Source organism: Leucoraja erinacea, chromosome 2, assembly GCF_028641065.1.
Source record: "Leucoraja erinacea ecotype New England chromosome 2, Leri_hhj_1, whole genome shotgun sequence".
NCBI lineage: Eukaryota > Metazoa > Chordata > Chondrichthyes > Rajiformes > Rajidae > Leucoraja > Leucoraja erinaceus.
Window position 1 is genome coordinate 113,219,334 of NC_073378.1, and position 20,083 is coordinate 113,239,416.

Sequence of the window (20,083 nt, forward strand, 5' to 3'; positions counted from 1 at the left end):
TGTGTGGGTTTCCTCAGGTGTTCTGGGTTTCTCCCACATTCCAAAGGCGTGCGTTTTTGCAGGTCTTCTGTAAATTGCCCCTGTGTAGGATGCAAAAGTGGGATAACATGGAACTATTGCGAACAGGTGATCAATAGTCAGCATGGACTCGGTGGGCCGATGGGTCTGGTTTCTCTAAACTAATCATTTGAGGTTTTTGACAAACACGCTATCAGCGCAGGGAATGAAGAGACATAGACCACATGTAGGCAGATGGGATTCGTTCAAATTAACATCATGGTTAGCACAGACATCATGATCTGAAGGGTCTGTTTCTGCACTGTACTTTCTATGTTCAAGATTAATTATGGATATTTTTAAGGCATAGATTCTTGATTAGTAAGGGCGTCAAGGGTTATGGGAGAATGCAGGAGGATGTGGTTAGGAGGGAGAGATAGATCAGCCATGCTTGAATGGCTGATTAGACTTGATGGGCCAAATGGCCTAATTCTGCTCCTATCACATGACATTATCTTAAATTCAGTACCATAAATACAGTGTTTTTCAGATTCCCCAGTGTTAATTTTGAATTATGCTAAATGCGACAGCCTTTGTGACATTTAATACAAAATGAAGCCAGTCAAAACTTGCCTTTAAACTGGAAGTGGTTCTTAACCCACCAAACTGCCAATTGCTGGGCGTTTAAAATATGTCTGTGTAGCAGCAATGAATCTGCAGCCTCACTGACGTGGCACTGGGCCACGCGATGAGGAATGTTATTGCTTTTCTCAACTTTGGCAGACTAACCTTTCCCCGTGAGCTGAAGGAAGAGAGATCTGACTATATGCTTACAATCAAAGTCACAGATATATAGAACAGAAATTGGCCCTTCGGCCGAACCCATCAATGCTTGTCATCCATACTCAGCCCATTTTCCTGCATTTTTTGGACATGGAAAAGGCAGGTAATAGTGACCATTGAAATGAATGGGCTTCAGTTGAAACTGATCTGGTACATAATTCGCCTGATCCACTATGAACTCTACCTTGTGAAGGATCCCCACCAGGAATTTTACTCTCGGAAGGCGACTGAATAAAAATGACCCACAAAAGTGCCTCAATGCAAGATTTAGAGGCTAATGGTGGAGGTGGAGTTTAAGAACAGATGGAGAGGATAGGGGGATCAGAAATGTGAAACTAGGATTGGTCCTTGCTGTGGTGGCAAAGTTTACTTTAGTGATACAACGCAGAAACAGGCCCTTCGACCCACTGAGTCGGCATTGACCAGTAATGTTCCAAATCAGTTGTTAAGTGGCGATTTGGAAACAAATTCTGCAAGTATATTAGAAAGTTATGCCTCCATACAATGACCTGCTTTTTGCATGGACTCGAGGGAAAATAAAAAACAGCCGGAAATAGTCAGCATCTGTGGGGAGAACAACAGAGTTCATATCTCACATCTACAACTATTCAGCAGTTCTGAGCCCCCAACTGTATTCAGTATTCTCTGCCTTTCTTTGCAATTTATGCAGTCCATGCTCAGTGTACAACTGGAAAGTGTTGCAGTACCAGAGATGCAGTATTTCAAAGTGTGTTAAACCAACATTTGCTCATCTATTCTATAAAGCATCTTATAATACTTTATGTAGAACAAGGAAACTTTGCTAAGATGAAAAAAAGATAAAGTGCTGGGGGAATTTAGTGGGCCAGGCAGGATCAGTTTGGACCGGGGCCCTTTTTGAGACTGAAGATTGAGCCTGAAGGGCATCAAGGAACTGCAGATGTCAGTTTACAAATAAAACCAGAAAGTGCTGCAGCAACTCAGCAGGTCAAGCAGTATCTCCGGAGGGAATGGAAAGGTGACGTTTCAGGAGAAGGGGCCCAAACCCAAAACATCACCTATTCATGTTCTCCACCATTGCGCACTGTCCCACTGAGTTCCTCCAGCACTGATTTGATGCTCAAGAATCCAGCATCTGCAGTTTGTGTCTCCAGCTCTGCTAAGATGCCAAAAGCAATATTAATTGATGAACAAGCATGTAAAGAAAATCAAACCCTCTAACCACTTCTCTTGTGCGGGCAACCACAATGCAGAAGCCGACTGACTTATTTCCCTGCCAGAAGATTGATGCATTTTAAAGTACTTCAGTGAACAAGCTCTTTGGGATGGTCCAGCTGTAACCTTCTGTCACTGAAATCCAAACACAAATCATACAGTTTAAATACAATATCGTTTCATATCCATTAATCAACTTTGTAGTCCTCACCTGATTCTCTTTAGCAGAAGATTCCATGAAGGCAGCACTCCAGGAATCTGCTAAGCTTTTCCCTTCTTCGAAACTGATCACCCTAAAAACATTTTTTTTAAACATGGAAAAATCAACTATTTGTAATTTTGCATGGATCAGAATGAAAATGATCAGCAAGATCCTAAAACACTTTTATGCCTTCTGTAGAAATTCAAAGGAAAACAAAGCAAATCCACTGGCATTAAACTCATGTAAATGTAAACATCTGCTGCAGATGACTGCAATTGAAAAGGGCTTGTCAGGAAAAAACAGTGTGCATTTATTCTACGATGGTCCGTGGCACTGACGTTCTTAGCTCTGTTTAGTCGGATATTTGAGGATGAACTACGATGCGTCTTCAAAATCTGGAAGGGTTAACACTGACAGACCAGTATCAAATGATTCAAAGATCCAAAACCCTCTTTTAATAATGATGCCACATTGTCCTAATAGTGCACATCAGTTAAAAGCTTTCCAAAGATATATTGAGACAAGAGAAAAGATTAAACATATGGAAATTTATAGCGTTCGCTCAAAGACCAATTTGGACCAAATGAAATTCCATTAAAGGGGGAGCTTAGCATGCTGTGTCTACAGTATCTTTTACTGCAACGTATTTGCAAAATTCATGCTGCTGAAAATTAAAATTAAATTCATTTAATTAAAATGTCCCATTAACTTTTCAGTTGTCACTTCACACAATTGCTAATAACTGTACAGTTAATTTAAAAAATGCATGCCCTTTGTTATCATCCCTCAGGGTAAAAAAAAAGCTGCATGCACAAAGGCAAGCAGTTTTCCATAATACCAGAGGTGATTTAACATATTTCTGGCAGTCATTTCTTGGCAAGCAAGTTCAGTGGCTGAGAGGAAAAGTGGAGAATAAAACCTGCTGCAAACTCCTTCAGATTATTTAAATCGATTATTTAGGACAATACCAGAGGTATTAAAGTCTAGACAGATGTACAATGAATGCTGGCATCTTCTGGTTTCATTATGCATAGCCACTGCAAGGGCTGGCTGGTGGTCAACAAGAGAAACTGGAAAGACTTACATTTTAATGGTAGCCATGTGCACGTCAATGGTTTGTTTTGGAATGCATCCATTCTTAATGTAAACCAACCAATGTGATCATTTGTGTGGGATTTTGCTTACACTCGAGAATCTTTAAATGAAATGGTTATCACAATTTCTGCACAGTGATTCTGAACTGTGCCTGGAATCTCCACTCACCTTTCCATATGTAGGTCCTTCTTATTTCCAACCAACATAATGGGCACTCTACAGTATAAAACAGAAACAAACTTAGACTGAGGTAGAAATAAAATCTGGAAAAAAGACTGAAATTTGCATTTTTAATTTACTTACTGAACTTTCCCCACCATATCCAGCAATTTTTCATGAATCACTTTGATCACCTCAAAACTGCAGACATGTTAAGAAAAATAGAATTATTACATCTTGTTCAAGTCAAAAGCAATTATCATGTGCACCAGGAACGGAGCAACGAAGTTCTTGCTGCTTGCAGGCACATTAACAAAATATACAATGAATAGTGAATTTATAGATACATGGACAATAGGTGCAGGAGTAGGCCATTCAGCCCGAGCCAGCACCGCCATTCAATGTGATCATGGCTGATCATCCACTATCAGTACCCCGTTCCTGCCTTCTCCACATACCCCTTGATTCTGCTAGCCCTAAGCCCTCTATCTAATTATCTTTTGAATGCATCCAGTGAATCGGCCTTCACTGCCTTCTGAGGCAAAGAACTCCACAAATCCACAACTCTGTGTGAAAAAGCTTTTCCTCATCTCAGTTCTAAATGGCCTACCCCATATTCTTAAACTGCGGCCGCTGGTTCTGGACTCCTCCAACATAAAACATGTTTCCTGCATCTAGCGTGTCCAATCCCTTAATAATTTTATATGTTTCTATAAGATCTCATCTCATCCTTCTAAATTCCAGTGAATAGAAGCCCAGTCTCTCCATTCTTTCATCATATGACAGTCTTGCCATCCCGGTAACCAATCCTACCCAATTTTAAGTCCAAGCCAACAAATAATACAACCAAAGGACACAAAGTGCTGGAGTAACTCAACAGGTCAGGCAGCACCTCCAGTGAACATGGATAAATGTGATGCTTGTGGTTGTGACTCTTCTTCAGACTGATTATAGGATGAACTTCTCTTCAAGATTTTAAGTCAAATTGTATTAAATTTTCAGTTGTGATTCAAAAAAGTTAGGATAACTTTTGAGTGTAACCCTCACATCCAACTATATAAAGTAATCCTTTTAAAGCTAACGTAAGAATAATTGGTACGATAATGAAACATAATTTGGAATAGTTTCAATACTCCCACTGTGATTCAACTACACTAACTCTTGGACCACAACTCTCATTCCTGTGACAACAATTACACAAAAAGTAACCGATACAGATAATGGTTTACTTTTGATGGATGGTTTATTCAAAATTTTAAAGATAAAGAATTTAAATTATTTGACTCGTGTTCCAGATTTAACTTAATCCTATAGTTTGGCTCCAACACTTCCAACAAATGCACTATAAAACAATTGACTACAGGATGATTTGCAATTCCAAAAATCCTCAATATCCAGTGGTTTCCCAGGAAACAAAGCAATTGTTTTGAAGCTACAAACAAATAACTCATTCAATCTACGATTGGAAGACTACTTTAGATATGGCAAAGTGATTTGCAAACAGATTTATTAAAAATGTAAACAGTCATGTTGAAAGGTTCAACTTGTAAAATAATTCATCTCCAAATCAAGTTGCCTTTCTGGCAAATATCTGCGTGGGCATATGAAGAATTCATATGGATTTTTAAATTTCACAACAATTTACATTCTCGTTAATAGATGCTACTCCCACTTGCAGAATAGAATTTGGGAATTAATTTTCCCAGTTTAATACTAGGTATAATTTTTTTATTAATATTCAAAGGTTCTTTATTAGTCACATACACCAATTGGTATAGTGAAATGCTTATTGCCAATGCAGCACATTAAAAAAATTTTTTAAATAAAAAATACAGACATAACAATAATAAAGAAATTTAAACATAAAAACCATCCCCCCCACAATGGTTCCCATTATGAGGGGAAGGCACAATGTCCAGTCCCCATCGCCATGTCCACCCATAGTCGGGCCTATTGAGGCCTCCGCAGTCGCCTTTACGGAGGCCCTTCTCGCCGGGTGATGGTGCTCCAGCGTTGTGAGAATCCTCATAGCGGCATGGGAAACCTGGAACAGCCGCTTCCTTACCGGAGACCGCGGCTTCCGAAGCCGACAGGCCACGCTGGATGGAGCTCCACCACTGGCTATCTCGGCGAGAGATCCCAGGCTCCCGATGTAAAGTTCAGCGCCGCCGCCCGTGGCTGGACGCTCCAGACCCGCAGCTCCGCGATGGTTTTTTATCCGTGGTCTCAGCTCACCAGAGTTCCAGCGCGGCGACCCGGGCAAAGCACCAGCCGGTCCGGTCCGCGATAGCGCTCCAGCGCTGTGCCGCCGCCAAAGCCGAGGTTCTGGCCAGTCCAGACAGGAAATGCCGCTCCAGGCCCGCTAGTAGGCCGCGAGGATGGGTCGAAGGTGCTGCCCGGAGAAAATCCACCACTCCGACCAGGTAGACACCCTGAAAAGCAGTTTCCCCTTGCAAGCCACTAAAAAACTGACAAAAATAGAAGATTGCTATTTATCCCCCCCATAAACTGCCCTTCACAATGGGAATTGAAAGACAACACACAATACCAGAACGGAAATTAAAGATTAATCGCGATACAGATACTAGACACTGAAAATATTTTAGCCTTTGCAAATGTTATTCTGCAAGATTGATTATTTAATGTCATACAACATTAAAGCAATCACTCCAATAATACCATATAACCACACTGTTCAGCATTTTTGAAAAATTACCAGCTCTGCCTTGCACCTTTTCTAAAGTTGGCTATAATTATAAAGTTAAAAAAGCACCTTTTCTAAAGTTGGCTATAATTTTCTGAATTATGCTGAACAATGAGGCAACTATAATAAGGCATGCAAATAACTGCCATATAAAGCAGAAATACACTGTTGCAAACTAGTGCGCCTAACTAGCTAAATGTGTACAAAAATGAATTGAAATGCTTACCTTTTGTTAGATGTAACTGAATATACCAAAATGTACCCATTAATGTCAATGGAATACGTCTGAGGGAAGATAGAGTATTCATCCTAATAATTAAAAAGACAAATATCAGGATGTCAGGCTAATGACTCATCAATATTTATCAAATTGCCAACAGTTAGACTCAAGCAAAGTACAAATCATGTCTTGCAATTTTTCTTGGGAAGGATTTCAGCAATGAAAGTTCAGGTTTACTGTATAATGCAGCAATGGCAAAGATTTAATAGAAAGTTTAATTTTATTCCATCCTTCCGGTCTTTGATGCAGTGATGTTCCAGAAGGCAGACTTCTAATTAAATTGTACAAAATATTCCAGCACATCTGCAGGGAAATGGTGTTAGGATTATTTCTTTGTTGTTCACATATGTAATGTTTCCATCATAAATAAAATGGTGGATTATTTGAGTGCCCACATTAAACTCATCTTGAAATATATTAGACAGCGAAAACAAAAGACTGAAAAAATTAAATTAGTGCAAAAACCTAATTAAAAAATGGTTTAATGGTGCTTTTATTAAACAACTTTTGAAATGAGTGCATGGTAGTGCAAGAGATGATTCTATTGCTGAGGTAGAATGAGAGTTGGGCACATCAGTTCAAGAACCCGATGGTTGTAGGGAAGTAGCTGCTTCCAAACTAGGTGGTGTGGGATTTCACGAGTTTGTACCTCCTGCCCAATGGTTGCAGGGAAAAGAGGCCACAGCCCAGTTAATAGGGATTCTTGATGATAGATGCCACTTTGAGGCACCACCTCATGCGGATGCTTTTGATAGAGGATAGATTTATGTCAGTAATAGATCGGGCAGAGTCCACCACTCTCTGCAACCTCCATTTCTGTGCACTGGAATCGCCATGACTTAACCAGTTTGGGTACTTTCTGCAGTGCATCTGTAGTTTTGTCAGAGTATTCGGTGCCATGTCAAATATTTATAAACTTCTGTACACTTTGCAAGGTGGCATGGTTAGTGAGTTTGAGGATGACACTAAAATGACACTGGTAGCATTGTGGACAGTGATGGTTATTTAAGGTTACAACAGGATCTTGGATACAAATGGGTCAGAAGGCAGAGGAAGAACTGCAGGTGGAGTTTAATTCAGATCAATATGTGAGGCGTTGCATTTTGATAAAACAAACCAGGGCAGACATAGTAAATAGTAATGTCCTGGGGGAGAATCACAGAAAATAGTCATGGTTATACAGCACAGAAACAGGCTCTGCAGCTCATTATCCACTGCAACCAGGTTGCCGAACTGAACTAGTCCCTGGAAATTAATTTGATTCGGGAAGGTTTAAGTTACAAGGATAGGCGTGATAGGCTGGGCCTTTATCCCCTGGAGCAGAGGTGGCTGTGGGGTGATCTTATAGAGGTTTATAAAATCAAAGAGACATAGATAAAGTGAACAGTCTCCTCCCCAGGGTAGGGAAATCTAAAACTAGTGAGCATGGGCTTGAGAGAGAAAGATTTAAAAAGGATAAAAAGTGATGCTTATAGATAATGAGCTACTGCAAGATGTTATAGAAGTGGGAACAATTATGACTTAAGACACTTGGACAGGCACATGGATACGAAGGTTGGAATATGAACCAGACCCACGCAAGTGACTTGATCAGCATGGTCAAGTTGAGCTGAAGGGCCTGTTTCATGCTGCATAGCTTTATGACTATAGATAGTGGAAGAGATTTCAATTAAAGCCCGTAATCTGGTTATCTTGCATTATATTTATATATGTTTAAGAAGGAACTGCAGATGCTGGAAAATCGAAGGTAGACAAAATTGCTGGAGAAACTCAGCGGGTGCAGCAGCATCTATGGAGCAAAGGAAATAGGCAACATTTCGGGCCGAAACCCTTCTTCAGACTATTTCCTTCGCTCCATAGATGCTGCCTCTCCCGCTGAGTTTCTCCAGCAATTTTGTCTACCTTATACCTATACATGGTATCTTTCACATGATAAACGTCAGAAGAGTAAGATCAAAGACAGAAGTGAAACCAGATCGTAGTAATCAGTAGGCAACTGATGACAGTGAAGATGTGGTATTTGGAGATGGGTCACAATTGTGCAGAGTTGGAGAATAGTGACAGTGATACAAAATAATGGCAGGTACAGGCATCTTAAGATGGCCAAGGGAGGATAGCAAAGAGCATTTTGGAAGGCCACATTAAAATAATTCACTGCAGGTTGGGATATGGACAAGGGTCTTATAAGATGTGGACAATAGATAAGAGTCAGTAAGGTAGTCAAAGATGAAAGTAATCAAAAATTTGGGAGATGGTGAGGGGCTGTTAAATAAATTAATTGATGTTTTGAATGAAAAATAATCCAGTAAGACCCTTTACAAGCATGATTCTGGTAATGGGGCATTCAGCTCAACACTGGCAATGAATAACAGCATGCTCATGCTTGTCAACTAGGAGACAAAATGGAATGGTGAGTTAGAGGGAAATGTTTTCGGAGGAGGTTGATCTTACAGATCAAATTGAAAAAGATTCCAGCTTATCTAGTCACTGATGTCATACACCAAGAGAACAACAGAGCAATAATTGAAAGAGTTGTCATTGCACATTTAATAAAGGAGCAGAGTCCACATCCCAGGTGATGTACTGGAAGGCACAGACAAGCATATAATAGGGCCTGGAATGGAATTTTCTAACTTCCGCAATGAAGTGGAGACATGTACAAGATGCTTATCTTGGGTGGGGATGTAACTGAGTGATGATGGGATTAAAAGTCATGCAATAACATTTTCTATAGGAAAAAAGGTGTGATAGAATGCTAGTTCAGTACATTTTAAGGAACTGAGGTGCAATCAAGAAATAATTTACAAATAATGAAACTAAGTTTAATAGCCCTTTGTGTGGATGATAACTTTGAAAGCTGCTCGAATCAAAAATATAATTTCATATGAATCAAAGGTTGATTGGCTGAGTAATAAATTAGTGCCAGGAGGCTCTGGTTACTCAAATAGACGATGACAATACCAAAGAGCAATGATTGCCCATCCCAGATGCTCACATCAGTGGCTGAAAACATAGCTTCTGTGTGCTGGTCCAGTCAAGACATTTGTCAGCTGTGGACCAAGGAGACGCAAGTCTGACCTGACGATAGTTCCATCACACACCTGACTCCTTGTAAATGTTAAAAAACCTTTGAGGTGTCAGAATGGAATTCATTTGCTCCAGGACATTAATGTCCAAGAAGCCTGTTGTCATAGTATTAACGCGGCTCATCCAGTAGTTTCTGCTCAATAGTGAATACCAGGGCTCCAAGCAATGATTGAATCACTGAATTCAAAAGGTATGTGGACAAATGAGCAAAGTAGCTCCCATCATCTACAAAAAGCTAGAGATCATGATTTTTGAAAAGGTATACTACAGTGAAGCAAAATAATCTTAAAAAGCTATAGAGGGGAAGAGGGCAAGAGGGAACTGGAAAACAGTGGCAATGCTCGATAAGAAAGATGAAAGCAACTAGCTGTCTCTTAGCAACACCAAAAGTAAAGCGTTTGCACAGAAAGCTTAATATAATGGAATTGTAAAGCCATGGTAGCTCCCACTTCGAAATAATAGATGTTATTTGATTTTCTATTGAGTGAAAAGTGAATAATTAATTTTATTCAGATTGCATTCATTTTGGTAAAAAAATGACTTTCTTGCAGTAAAGCAGATAACCTTCTTGACATCCAATCCCAGTAGTTGAATAGCATAGAGCAAAACTAAATATCATTGAAAGATGTCAGTTTAATTATCAATACCACTAGCTCAGTTGATGCAATTTTGTTTCACGACCTGCTGCTTTTGTTCAGTAACAAGTAATACATGGAAGAACTGGACTGCCTTTACTAATTACTACAGTTCTTCATTAACTTCATAACTATGCAGAATTTTTTTACTACATTCCACTCCAAAACAAGTTCTGCAGCTCTATTCGATTCACACAACACACAGATCATACTGGATATCATCTAGAACCATTCCCCTGAACCCTTACCTGTCCAGCTGTGTCCACAAGCTGCAGGTGGTAATCTTGCCCATTCACCGTGATCAGTTTAGTAAATGCTAAAAAAGAAAACAAAAAAAATGGTTAGTTCCCAAGAAAATAATTCTTTCATTTTGTTTTAAAACAAAAAAATAAAATAATAGTTATCCTAAAATTATGCCCTGCAATGAAAAATTTGGAAATGTCACCGATATCCAAAATGGGACTTAGGCTTGACATTTGAAATATGACCAGAAATTCTGAAGACAAAACTAAAGGCAACAAGACTCAAGGCATCAAGCAATCCATTGAGACTGCAAAATTTAGCAGCTTCAACAATTTCAAGGGGAAGAGACGCTTTTTCTAAAAAGACTCCTAATTATAAGATTGAGGGCCAACACCAATGATGTCAATATTGAGTTGGAAAACCAAAACCATAGTAGTCATCCCCATGTTATGAATGCTTGACTGATGAACAACCCATTAATATGAATGACCTTCCACAATATTATTTAAGTCGTACGTACACACGTGATTTTGACACCATTCATAATAATACTGCAGAGATATAGTCACCAAAGGGCGATGTGCGTCTTCCAACTTTTAGACAAAAATCAACGTAAATGTTTATATAAACTGAAATCGTTCAGTACCTGGGGAAGGCCTGTATTTCATAAATTCAAAAATGGTAAAGAAAATTCCTAAGCATTAAGATTATCAAAAAAACCCCAATAACCTAGCACAGGAAACACCACATGCTCAGCAAAAGCCATGACATTTCCAGTGAATGTAGTGGTAATCTGTCAATTAAGAAAAATGACGAGTTCACCAAATTATACTATACTGCTCTACGACAATGAAGAATACTTAGCCAGAGCAATCTGAACTTAGGATGTACCAAGTTATTTTAAAATCACCAACATCCTTGTGATCATCTCAATGTAATTCAGAAATGTAACAGTACATTCATAAAGCTACAGAATGACCTTCCAAGTTGTTTTTACAAACATAGAAAATAGGTGCAGGGGTAGGCCATTCGACACTTCGAGCCAGCACCACCATTCAATATGATCATCCAAAATCAAAATGCTATGGAGAAAAAGGTCATAAAAGGCTGAAAACCCTGTCCCTTTTACAACTACATTAATTCAGATGCAAGACCTAGTCTTCCTGTGCCTTTCCCCTCGTTCACATCTCTCACCCCCACCTTTACATTTCCCCCGCCTCCTTCCAACCATATCCCTCCTTCTGGCTTTAACCCAAGTCTCTCCCAGTTGCCTAACAATTAATTCCCCCCTTTTCTCCCCTTACCAGACACCCATTTCTCTCCATTTTACCTCAATTGGCCATTTAGCCAATCGTATCCCTCATTTGTATCCACTTGTTAGGCTTTGTCCTGCCCCCAACTTCCTTTTCAAGTTTTTGCTCCCGCAGCCCAAGGGTCCCAACCTACAACGTCACCTGCCCATTCCCTCCCCAGACGCTGCTTGATCCGCTGAGTTCCACCAACATTTTGCATTGTACACTAACTTGCACATCGCTTTTAAAATATGAGGGGGACACAATGAGGTCTAACACCTAGGACAGGGGTCGGCAACCTACAGCCCACGGGCCGGATTCGACCTGTAACCCAAAATCATCCGTCCCGCAGGCGTATATTTTGTTCAATTAGTTTTCATGACCTGGGAACTGCAGTCAGTCCCGGGGCACGCAAGTGACCTAGGAACTGCAGCCAGTCGCGAGGCATGCAGGTGCCAGACCTGGGACAAGCGAGCCGACCTGGGAACTGCAGCCAGTCCCAGGGCACGCAGACGACCTGGATGCTACAGTCAGACCTGCCAGCCAACCTGGGCGCAACAGCCAGTCCCGGGGCAGGCAAGCCGACCTGGGACTGGCTGTAGCGTCCATGTCACAAAACATGGGGGGGGGATTTCTGCCCATGTTAGCCAAACTGTTCCACATAAAAAATGGTGCTCCCCGTGTGCAGTTCTCCACTGAACTGTGCTTTAAATTCCATAGTGGTGAATCCACTGCCACGAGAAGCAAGTGAGCAACTACTGTGCCAAAGGGCCCTGGATCCCAGCCATAAGAAAATTGCTCTGGCAGCTTATTTAATTTTCAGAATAAAGGTTTCTAACACTGAAGATATTAGAGCAGCTAACATTAAGAGGGCAATGGAATATAAAAATCAGAATATTTTGTGTTAATAAGGATTTCTAATCAAGCATCATTAATATTGATGATTGGTTACACGCAGTCTGCCATAATTGTATTACAGGCTTGTGCTCACTCCCAAAGGAATGCAAGCGCATGGATGGAAATAGCTGGTGATGTGCTGAACACAGGCAACATCAATGAACCCGTTTAACAAGCAGATGCTGACACCACACTTGTTTCCTCGGATATGGGCAACCAACCAAAACCTGCTCAGGGAAGGGGAAGAGCACAGTAACCCCAGAGAGAAGTGCCAGCAATTATTTATCTTCTGACCCTTCTGATTAGGGTGAACAGAATTCAATACAAGGCATACACACATTTCCAAAATCAACCCAGAGGTAATGATTCCTGGCGATATAAAACAATTTGAATATCAGAAGCTCCCAAAGTAGATTTTTGGGCTGTTGGGACATTGGCGGTTTCTGAGCAAAGCACATTTTGGCTCATGCTTGATGCATATAACACTCAGCAAATATTATTTTTATTGTCTACTCATTAGAATTCTTTATTAAAAAAATATTTTTGCATTTCTTTGTTAATACAGGTGGTTACACAAGGGTGGCACAGTGGTAGAGTTGCTGCCTTACAGTGCCAGAGACCCGGGTTCGATCCCGACAGCGGGTACTGGCTGTACGGAATTTGTATGTTTTCCCTGTGACTGTGAGGGTTTTCTCCAGGTACTCTCTTCCACCAACACTTCAAAGGTGTACAGCTTTGTAGGTTAATTGGCTTCGGTAAAAATAGTAAATTGTTCCTAATGTGTAGGATAGTGCTAGTGAACAGGGATCGCAGGTTGATGCTGAAGGGCCTGTTTCAACCCTGTATCTCGAAATAAACAGATGTTGATTTTCTCATTATCTTTCTGTGAAATAGAGAACAGTATAGCATTGGAACAGGCTATAGCCTTTGGCCCAACTTACCTGTACCAACCATGTTGTCAAATTAAACTTATCCTTCCTGCCTTCACATGGTCCGCAGCCCTCAATTCCCTGCCTGTTCGTATGCCTGTCTAAATGTCTCGAGCATCACTGTTGTGTAGGCTTGCACCTCCTTCCCCAGCATGCATTCCACACACTGATCATTAAAACAGCATTCCTAGCACATCTCCTCAACTTAAAGCAATGCCTTCTAGTATTTGACATTATCATCTTGGATAAGAATATCTACACAATTTATGCCCCTCATTCTTATACACTTTGATCAAGTCTCTCCTCAGCTTAGAATACTCAGAAAAAAAAATCCTAGTTTGCATAACACACACACACCTTCCCCATCTCATGTGTTCTAACACCAAACCAATTTTTGAATCCATTCTATCAGATTACCATGGATTCCACGTGCCTTATTCTTCTGGATTAAAGTCCATGCAGACAACATCCACTACCCTGCCTACAATCATCGTCACCTCAAAAAACGTGTCCAAAGGCATGACCTGCCCCATACAAAGCTTCTTATCTAAGAGATGTGCTACATTAAAACCACTGGATAGAACAGAATAACGATTTTCAATTTTTTTTTTAAATCCAGTTTCCATTATGATCAACAGAAGGCTGGTTCAGAAACCCACCACATCTCTACTCAACCACATAAGAGCAAGACAGTTATTCCCCATCTGTACCAAAACAAGTGAACATGTGAAGAGAAATGGACAGATGACATTTAGGATCAAGAGTCCTGGATTACAATATTTCTCAAAGGATGCCCAATAAACTCATCAGCACTGGCTGCAGGTGAATACGGAAAAAATGCAGGATTTCTTTTGGCAAATAATGCAATTCACTGGCAGTCTGATTAAGGTTACTTAAGGGCACTGGTTAAGTTATGTACTGTCATCAGATTCCAATTAATTTTTATTAGACCAGTTCTATGGCATGAATATGAAGCTGTCACTGGTGGTTATGACAACCATGTACAAAAAATGTTTAGATTCAGGAATAAAATGTCTTTGGAAACATTTTGCACTGGCTTTCTTTATCTGCTCTTCACCAGTCTACAGGGATTCAGAGCCATACGGCACAGAAACAGGCCTTTTTCTCAAATTGCCCATGCTGACTTAGACGCCCCATCGACACTAGTCCCACCAGCCCACATTTCACCCATATCCTTCTACACCTTCAAAAGCTGCTAAGCATGGATTCACATTCGCTCAACTAAATTTTAGCCACTTAAGCAGGAAGGATTGCTTAGACAAATGCAAAATAATACAGGGGCTATATTAACTACAAAACAATCCTGAAGTATACAACATAAAATGTGACGTGCAGCAAATTACGAGGACAATAGTGATAGACCAAGTCATTGTAGATAGCTTGATGGAAAGGGCAATGGGAGATGATAAATTAAGATGTTACATTTTGGAATAAAAAATAAGAGGCAAAAAAAAGGTTCAAATCTAATAGGAGCACAAGAACAATATAGGCACTTCCAATTACTTTTTATTAGACCAGTTCTATGGCATGAATACGAAGCTGTCGGCACATTTGATTAAAAGCTGAAAGTGATTTAAAAAAAGTATCTTCCTCAAAATTTGGCACAGAAACAGGGACACGAGGCCAATTTGTGCAGATCATCGTGCAACCACAGGCACCAATCCCATCTTTTACCCAAATTCCCACCAACTGCCCCTCACATACCACTCACCAGGTCACGAGGTCACGAAACAGGGACATGAGGCCAATTAACCTACCAACCCATACATATTGGATATAGGAGAAAACAAGAGCAGTTGGAAAAAACCCATGCGGAATGTGCAAACTTCACACAGACAGCACTCACGGGGGGAGAAGTTCAAACTGGATTAATGTAGCTGATACAATGACATTGCAGCTCTTGAACTTTACTGGAAGCAGAGTAGAGCTCAAGTGAGAGGTTTCACTGAAAATGTTTTACGCATTTATTTGCTCATGAGCATTGAACCCAATTCTAAATGTCACATACCTAGAAAACAGTAACGGCTTCAGGGGGGGAAGCAGAAAATGTCTATTAAATGATTGATTTTACAGATGATAGAAGATCATGTGGTTATGTGGTTAAGTTGGAAAAACCGGGACTCCTCTCCTTGGAACAGAGGTTGCAGATAGTATTTAATATAATGAAGGACACAGAAAAGATTACACAGTAAACTATTCCAACTGGCAGAGAGGTCAAGAACAGGCGTCCTTGTATGAAAGTGACTGAAAAACCCAAAAGTGGCTAAAATTTTGGTTAGGGCTTGCAATGCACTGCCAAACTTGGGTGTGGATGCAGATTCAATTAAAGCATTCAAAAGGGAGATGAAACCATTCAAAATGAAATATAATATGAAAGGTTTGTGAGAAATGCATATAACTGGATAGCCCAGTCAGTGTCAACTTCCCCAGGTTTAATAGTTACAGCATAGAACGAGGCCAATGATGGCTATTCAAATAGCTCATATGCAAAATGGTGTAATTCTGCATTGCAACTTTTATATCTCAAGACAGTATATTTGTTGATATTACAAACGAGGCAATTCTCCAATTCTTCCAACATTTCATGTTATAAAAACAGTTTATCATGGCCGATTTGTATAAGCTTACTTAAAGCACTAGATAACTTACGAATAGGTACGCAACCAAACCTTAGGTACATGCAAAAAAAATACAATCTAAAATGATTTCTCTGCAGTTAGTGACTAGCCAGGATGTCCACTTGTTTGGAACAAACACAAGACATCACAAACTGTGAAGCAAGCATTACACTGCAGTCCACTACATGTGATTCTACAGGCAGGGCTCTTTCTGCAAGGAGATTGATTAAAACATAAATAGAAGCTGTAGGCTATCTGGCCCTTTGCACCCGTTTTGCTATTCAATAATATCCTACCTTACTATCACATTCCTGCCCTAGCGTCATTACTTTAATAGTTGATGAGGACATGGGGAGAACAAAAGGATTAACGTAAATGGATGGTTGGCATAGGCTTGGTGGACTGCAAGACCTGTTCTGTAACTCTCCAAAATCAATACCCATTTTATATATTATATATTATATGATCTTCGATCCCTTTGATTTATTCCGCATGATAAAGTGGCCGAGGCACTGGAAACAGTAACGTACAGATGACATTCTGAATTGGTTCTGAAGAAGGGTCTCGACCCGAATCGTCACCAATTCCTCTCCAGAGATGCTGCCTGTCCCACTGAGTTACTCCAGCTTTTTGTGCCTATCTTAGGTTCAGACAACACCCGGGTTGCTGCACTGCAGACGTGCACTCCAAAAGTATCCGTGCTTCTAGCTATTTTGCACTAGCACAGCTGCAACTTCTTGACAGTGTGCAATATTGCACAAATACACAAACAGCAACACAAATCCAAACAACTAATCAGTCTAAAATCAATTGGCAAATAAGTAATAGGGGGCAACATTAATTGCTCTATTAAATGGCACTCGGCCTCCAAAAACGTGCTCACTTACGGGATAGGTTTAATTTTTATTTTTTTTTAAACTTCGACCACTTAGCCATACATCTTAGTCCAAACATAGATCCAAAAATTGAACTCCAAAGGCGAGGCAAGGGGTAATTATCCTTGATATCAAGACAGCATTTGACCAACAGTAGCATCAAGGAGCCCTGGTAATAAGTCAAAAAGCAACGAGGGAGAGCTGAAGTGGATGGAGTCGCACCACACCCAAGTAAGAGATTTGTGATCATTGGAGTTCACCGACGCCAATCCAGGGCATTGCTGCAGAGCTCGAGTGTCCAGCTACTTTCAAATGTATATCAGCAATAATCTGGGGTTAGTAATGGGTAAAATTTCAATTCAACAATGTACAAGAACAGCTTTGAGGCTGGGTATCCTGTAGCACGGTTCACCACCCAACAGCTCAAAACCTTTTCATTATCCACGATGACAAGTCATTGTGAATGGTATACACTCCATCACACTGCTGACTTGCATTAATGCATGCAGCTCTGTAATCACTCAGGAAATTCAACACTGCCCAGGATTATGAAACTGGTTTAACTGGCACTGTTCATTTATAAAATGTATTCTCCTCCTTTACTCAGGCACTGCAGGTTCAGTGTGTAGCATCGACAAGATGTACAGTTGCTTAATACTGCCTCAGCGACATATTCCACTGAAAGTGATAACATGAGCAACAGGCAGAAGAAAACAATCAGCAGGTTCCTCTCCAAGTTGTACACCATTTAGCCCTCGAAATACATTGTCACAAATTCAAATCTGAAGGTTCTTCCAACAGAATCATGTGAATATTTTCAACAGAATAGCAATGATCCTAAGTGACATCCTATCGTTCCCTTCAAGATTAATGCTGTCTTGCCAGTGTCGGCTTTTGAGCAAAAAATGAAAATGTATATAAAATCCAATGCAAACAGGTCGACTAACAAACTCCCATTGAATTCACCATTGTTGCTTTACTCTGCGCTTTTTCCAAGGGAGTAAAAAATGGTTGGGGAGATAGTGTGGCAATCCTTACCCTCAGTGCCATCAAAATGGAGGAACATTAAGAATGGCACTGAGATGCTAGAGTCCCCTTGAGGTGCAGTCAAAAGCCCTATAATGGCAGAAGGACGCTACAGTTGTTACCATTCATTGCCTGCCCTGCCAAGCACCTCCTACACCACCTGCGTCAAAGCCTGGAGATCTCACAAGGGCCTCATTTACTTCAGTGGAAACAAGTAAACCTTGCCCGTGAGGATTTACCCAAGAAAGTGCATGAAAAAGGCTGCCTGTATTTACTTAAATGTAAACTGCTCCAGCTAATATATTTGTATTTAAGAAGGAACTGCAGATGCTGGAAGATCAAAGGTAGACAAAAGGCTGAAACCCTTCTTCAGACTGATGTAGAGTGGGAGTGGGGAACGGGGAGAAGAAAGGAAAAAGGAAGAGGAGGAGCCCGAGGGCTGAGGGAGAACTGAGATGGGGAGGAGGCGGCAAGGGCTACCGGAAATTGGTGAATTCAATGTTTATACCACTAGGGTACAGACTGCCCAAGCAGAATATGAGGTGCTGCTCCTCCAATTTCCAGTGGTGCTCACTCTGGCCATGGAGGAGGCCCAGGGCAGAGAGGTCAGATTCAGAATGGGAGGGGGAGTTGAAGTGCTGAGCCACCGGGAGATCAGGTTGGTTAATGCGGACCGAGCGGAGGTGTTCGGCGAAACAATCGCCAAGCCTATGCTTGGTCTCACCGATGTAGATCAGCTGACATCTAGAGCAGCGGATGCAATAGATGAGGTTGGAGGAGATGCAGGTGAACCTCTGTCGCACCTGGAACGACTGCTTGGGTCCTTGAATGGAGTCGAGGGGGGAGGTAAAGCGACAAGTGTAGCATCTTTTGCGGTTGCAAGGGAAAATGCCCGGGGAGGGGGTGGTGCGGGAGGGAAGGGAAGAATTGATCAGGGAGTTACGGAGGGATTGGGGGGAGAACGGGGGTAGATGGGAAGATGTGACGAGTGTTGGGGGTCACGTTGGAGGTGGCAAAAATGACGGAACACTATTTGTTGTACGTGACGGCTAGTGGGGTGAAAGGCGAGGACTAGGGGGACTCTGCCCTTATTACGAGTGGGAGGGGGGGGGATGGGGAGAGAGAGCAGTGTTACGGGGTATGGGGGAGACCCTGGTGGGAGCCTCATCTATAGTAGGGGAGGGGAACCCCCCTCCCTGAAGAATGAGGACATTTCTGATGCCCTGGTGTGGAACACCTCATCCTGGGAGCTGATGCGGCGTAGGAGGAGGAATTGGGAGTAGGGGATGGAGTCCTTACAGGAAGCAGGATGGAAGAAGAGTAGTCTAGACAGCCATGGGAGTCAGTGGGTTTATAGTGGATGTCGGTCCGAAGTCTATCACCTGCGATGGAGATAGTGAGGTCAAGAAATGGTAGGGAAGTGTCGGAAATAGTCCAGGTGTATTCCAGTGCCGGATGGAAGTTAGTGGTGAAGCGAATGAAGTCAGTCAGTCAGTTGTGTGTGGGTGCAGGAGGTAGCACCAAAGCAATCGTCGATGTAGCAGAGGTAGGTCGGGGATGGGGCCCTGGTACGCCTCGAACACGGATTGTTCGACGTACCCAACAAAGAGAGAGGCATAGCCGAGGCCCATGCGCATGTATATATTTGTGTTAGTTGATGGTGGTTTGTAGTCAAAGTTCCACAAAAATAACTAATTTACTAAACAATTTCAACCAAGTACTGCACAAAATCTATTATTTTAAATTAAGGGTACCCACTTGTGGAATTAATTTTTTTTCTCCCTACAACGTATTTATTTATGCAGCATTAAATTCTTCATCAGGTTATAACTTAAAAATGTAGAGTTGCACCATTGCACATTTTACCATTAATACAACAATGAAAGTGCTCAGAATAAAAGTGCCTTTCCAACCCTGTTATAATACCAACAGAATCAGCAAATGACCCAGAGACAAGGATAGCACAGCATTTTACGCACAAGTTGA

At 41.2% G+C, this 20,083-nt stretch overlaps 1 protein-coding gene and 1 long non-coding RNA gene across 2 annotated transcripts in view; both read right to left on the bottom strand.

The window, feature by feature from the left end:
- The window catches only part of rheb (Ras homolog, mTORC1 binding), a 64,045-nt gene that overhangs the window by 2,693 nt on the left and 41,269 nt on the right, over positions 1-20,083 (bottom strand). Inside the window, exons 3-7 of the mRNA XM_055663919.1 lie at positions 10,445-10,512; positions 6,421-6,503; positions 3,635-3,691; positions 3,500-3,547; positions 2,246-2,327 (exon numbers count right to left, since the gene is read on the bottom strand). Of these exons, the coding sequence (XP_055519894.1) occupies positions 2,246-2,327; positions 3,500-3,547; positions 3,635-3,691; positions 6,421-6,503; positions 10,445-10,512 (338 nt within the window). The remainder of the gene's footprint in view (positions 1-2,245; positions 2,328-3,499; positions 3,548-3,634; positions 3,692-6,420; positions 6,504-10,444; positions 10,513-20,083) is intronic.
- On the bottom strand, positions 4,965-6,412 carry LOC129714373 (uncharacterized). The gene is made up of 2 exons (XR_008726344.1): positions 6,264-6,412; positions 4,965-6,222 (listed from the first exon to the last, which is right to left on the bottom strand). It is a non-coding gene; the product is annotated as an uncharacterized LOC129714373 (long non-coding RNA).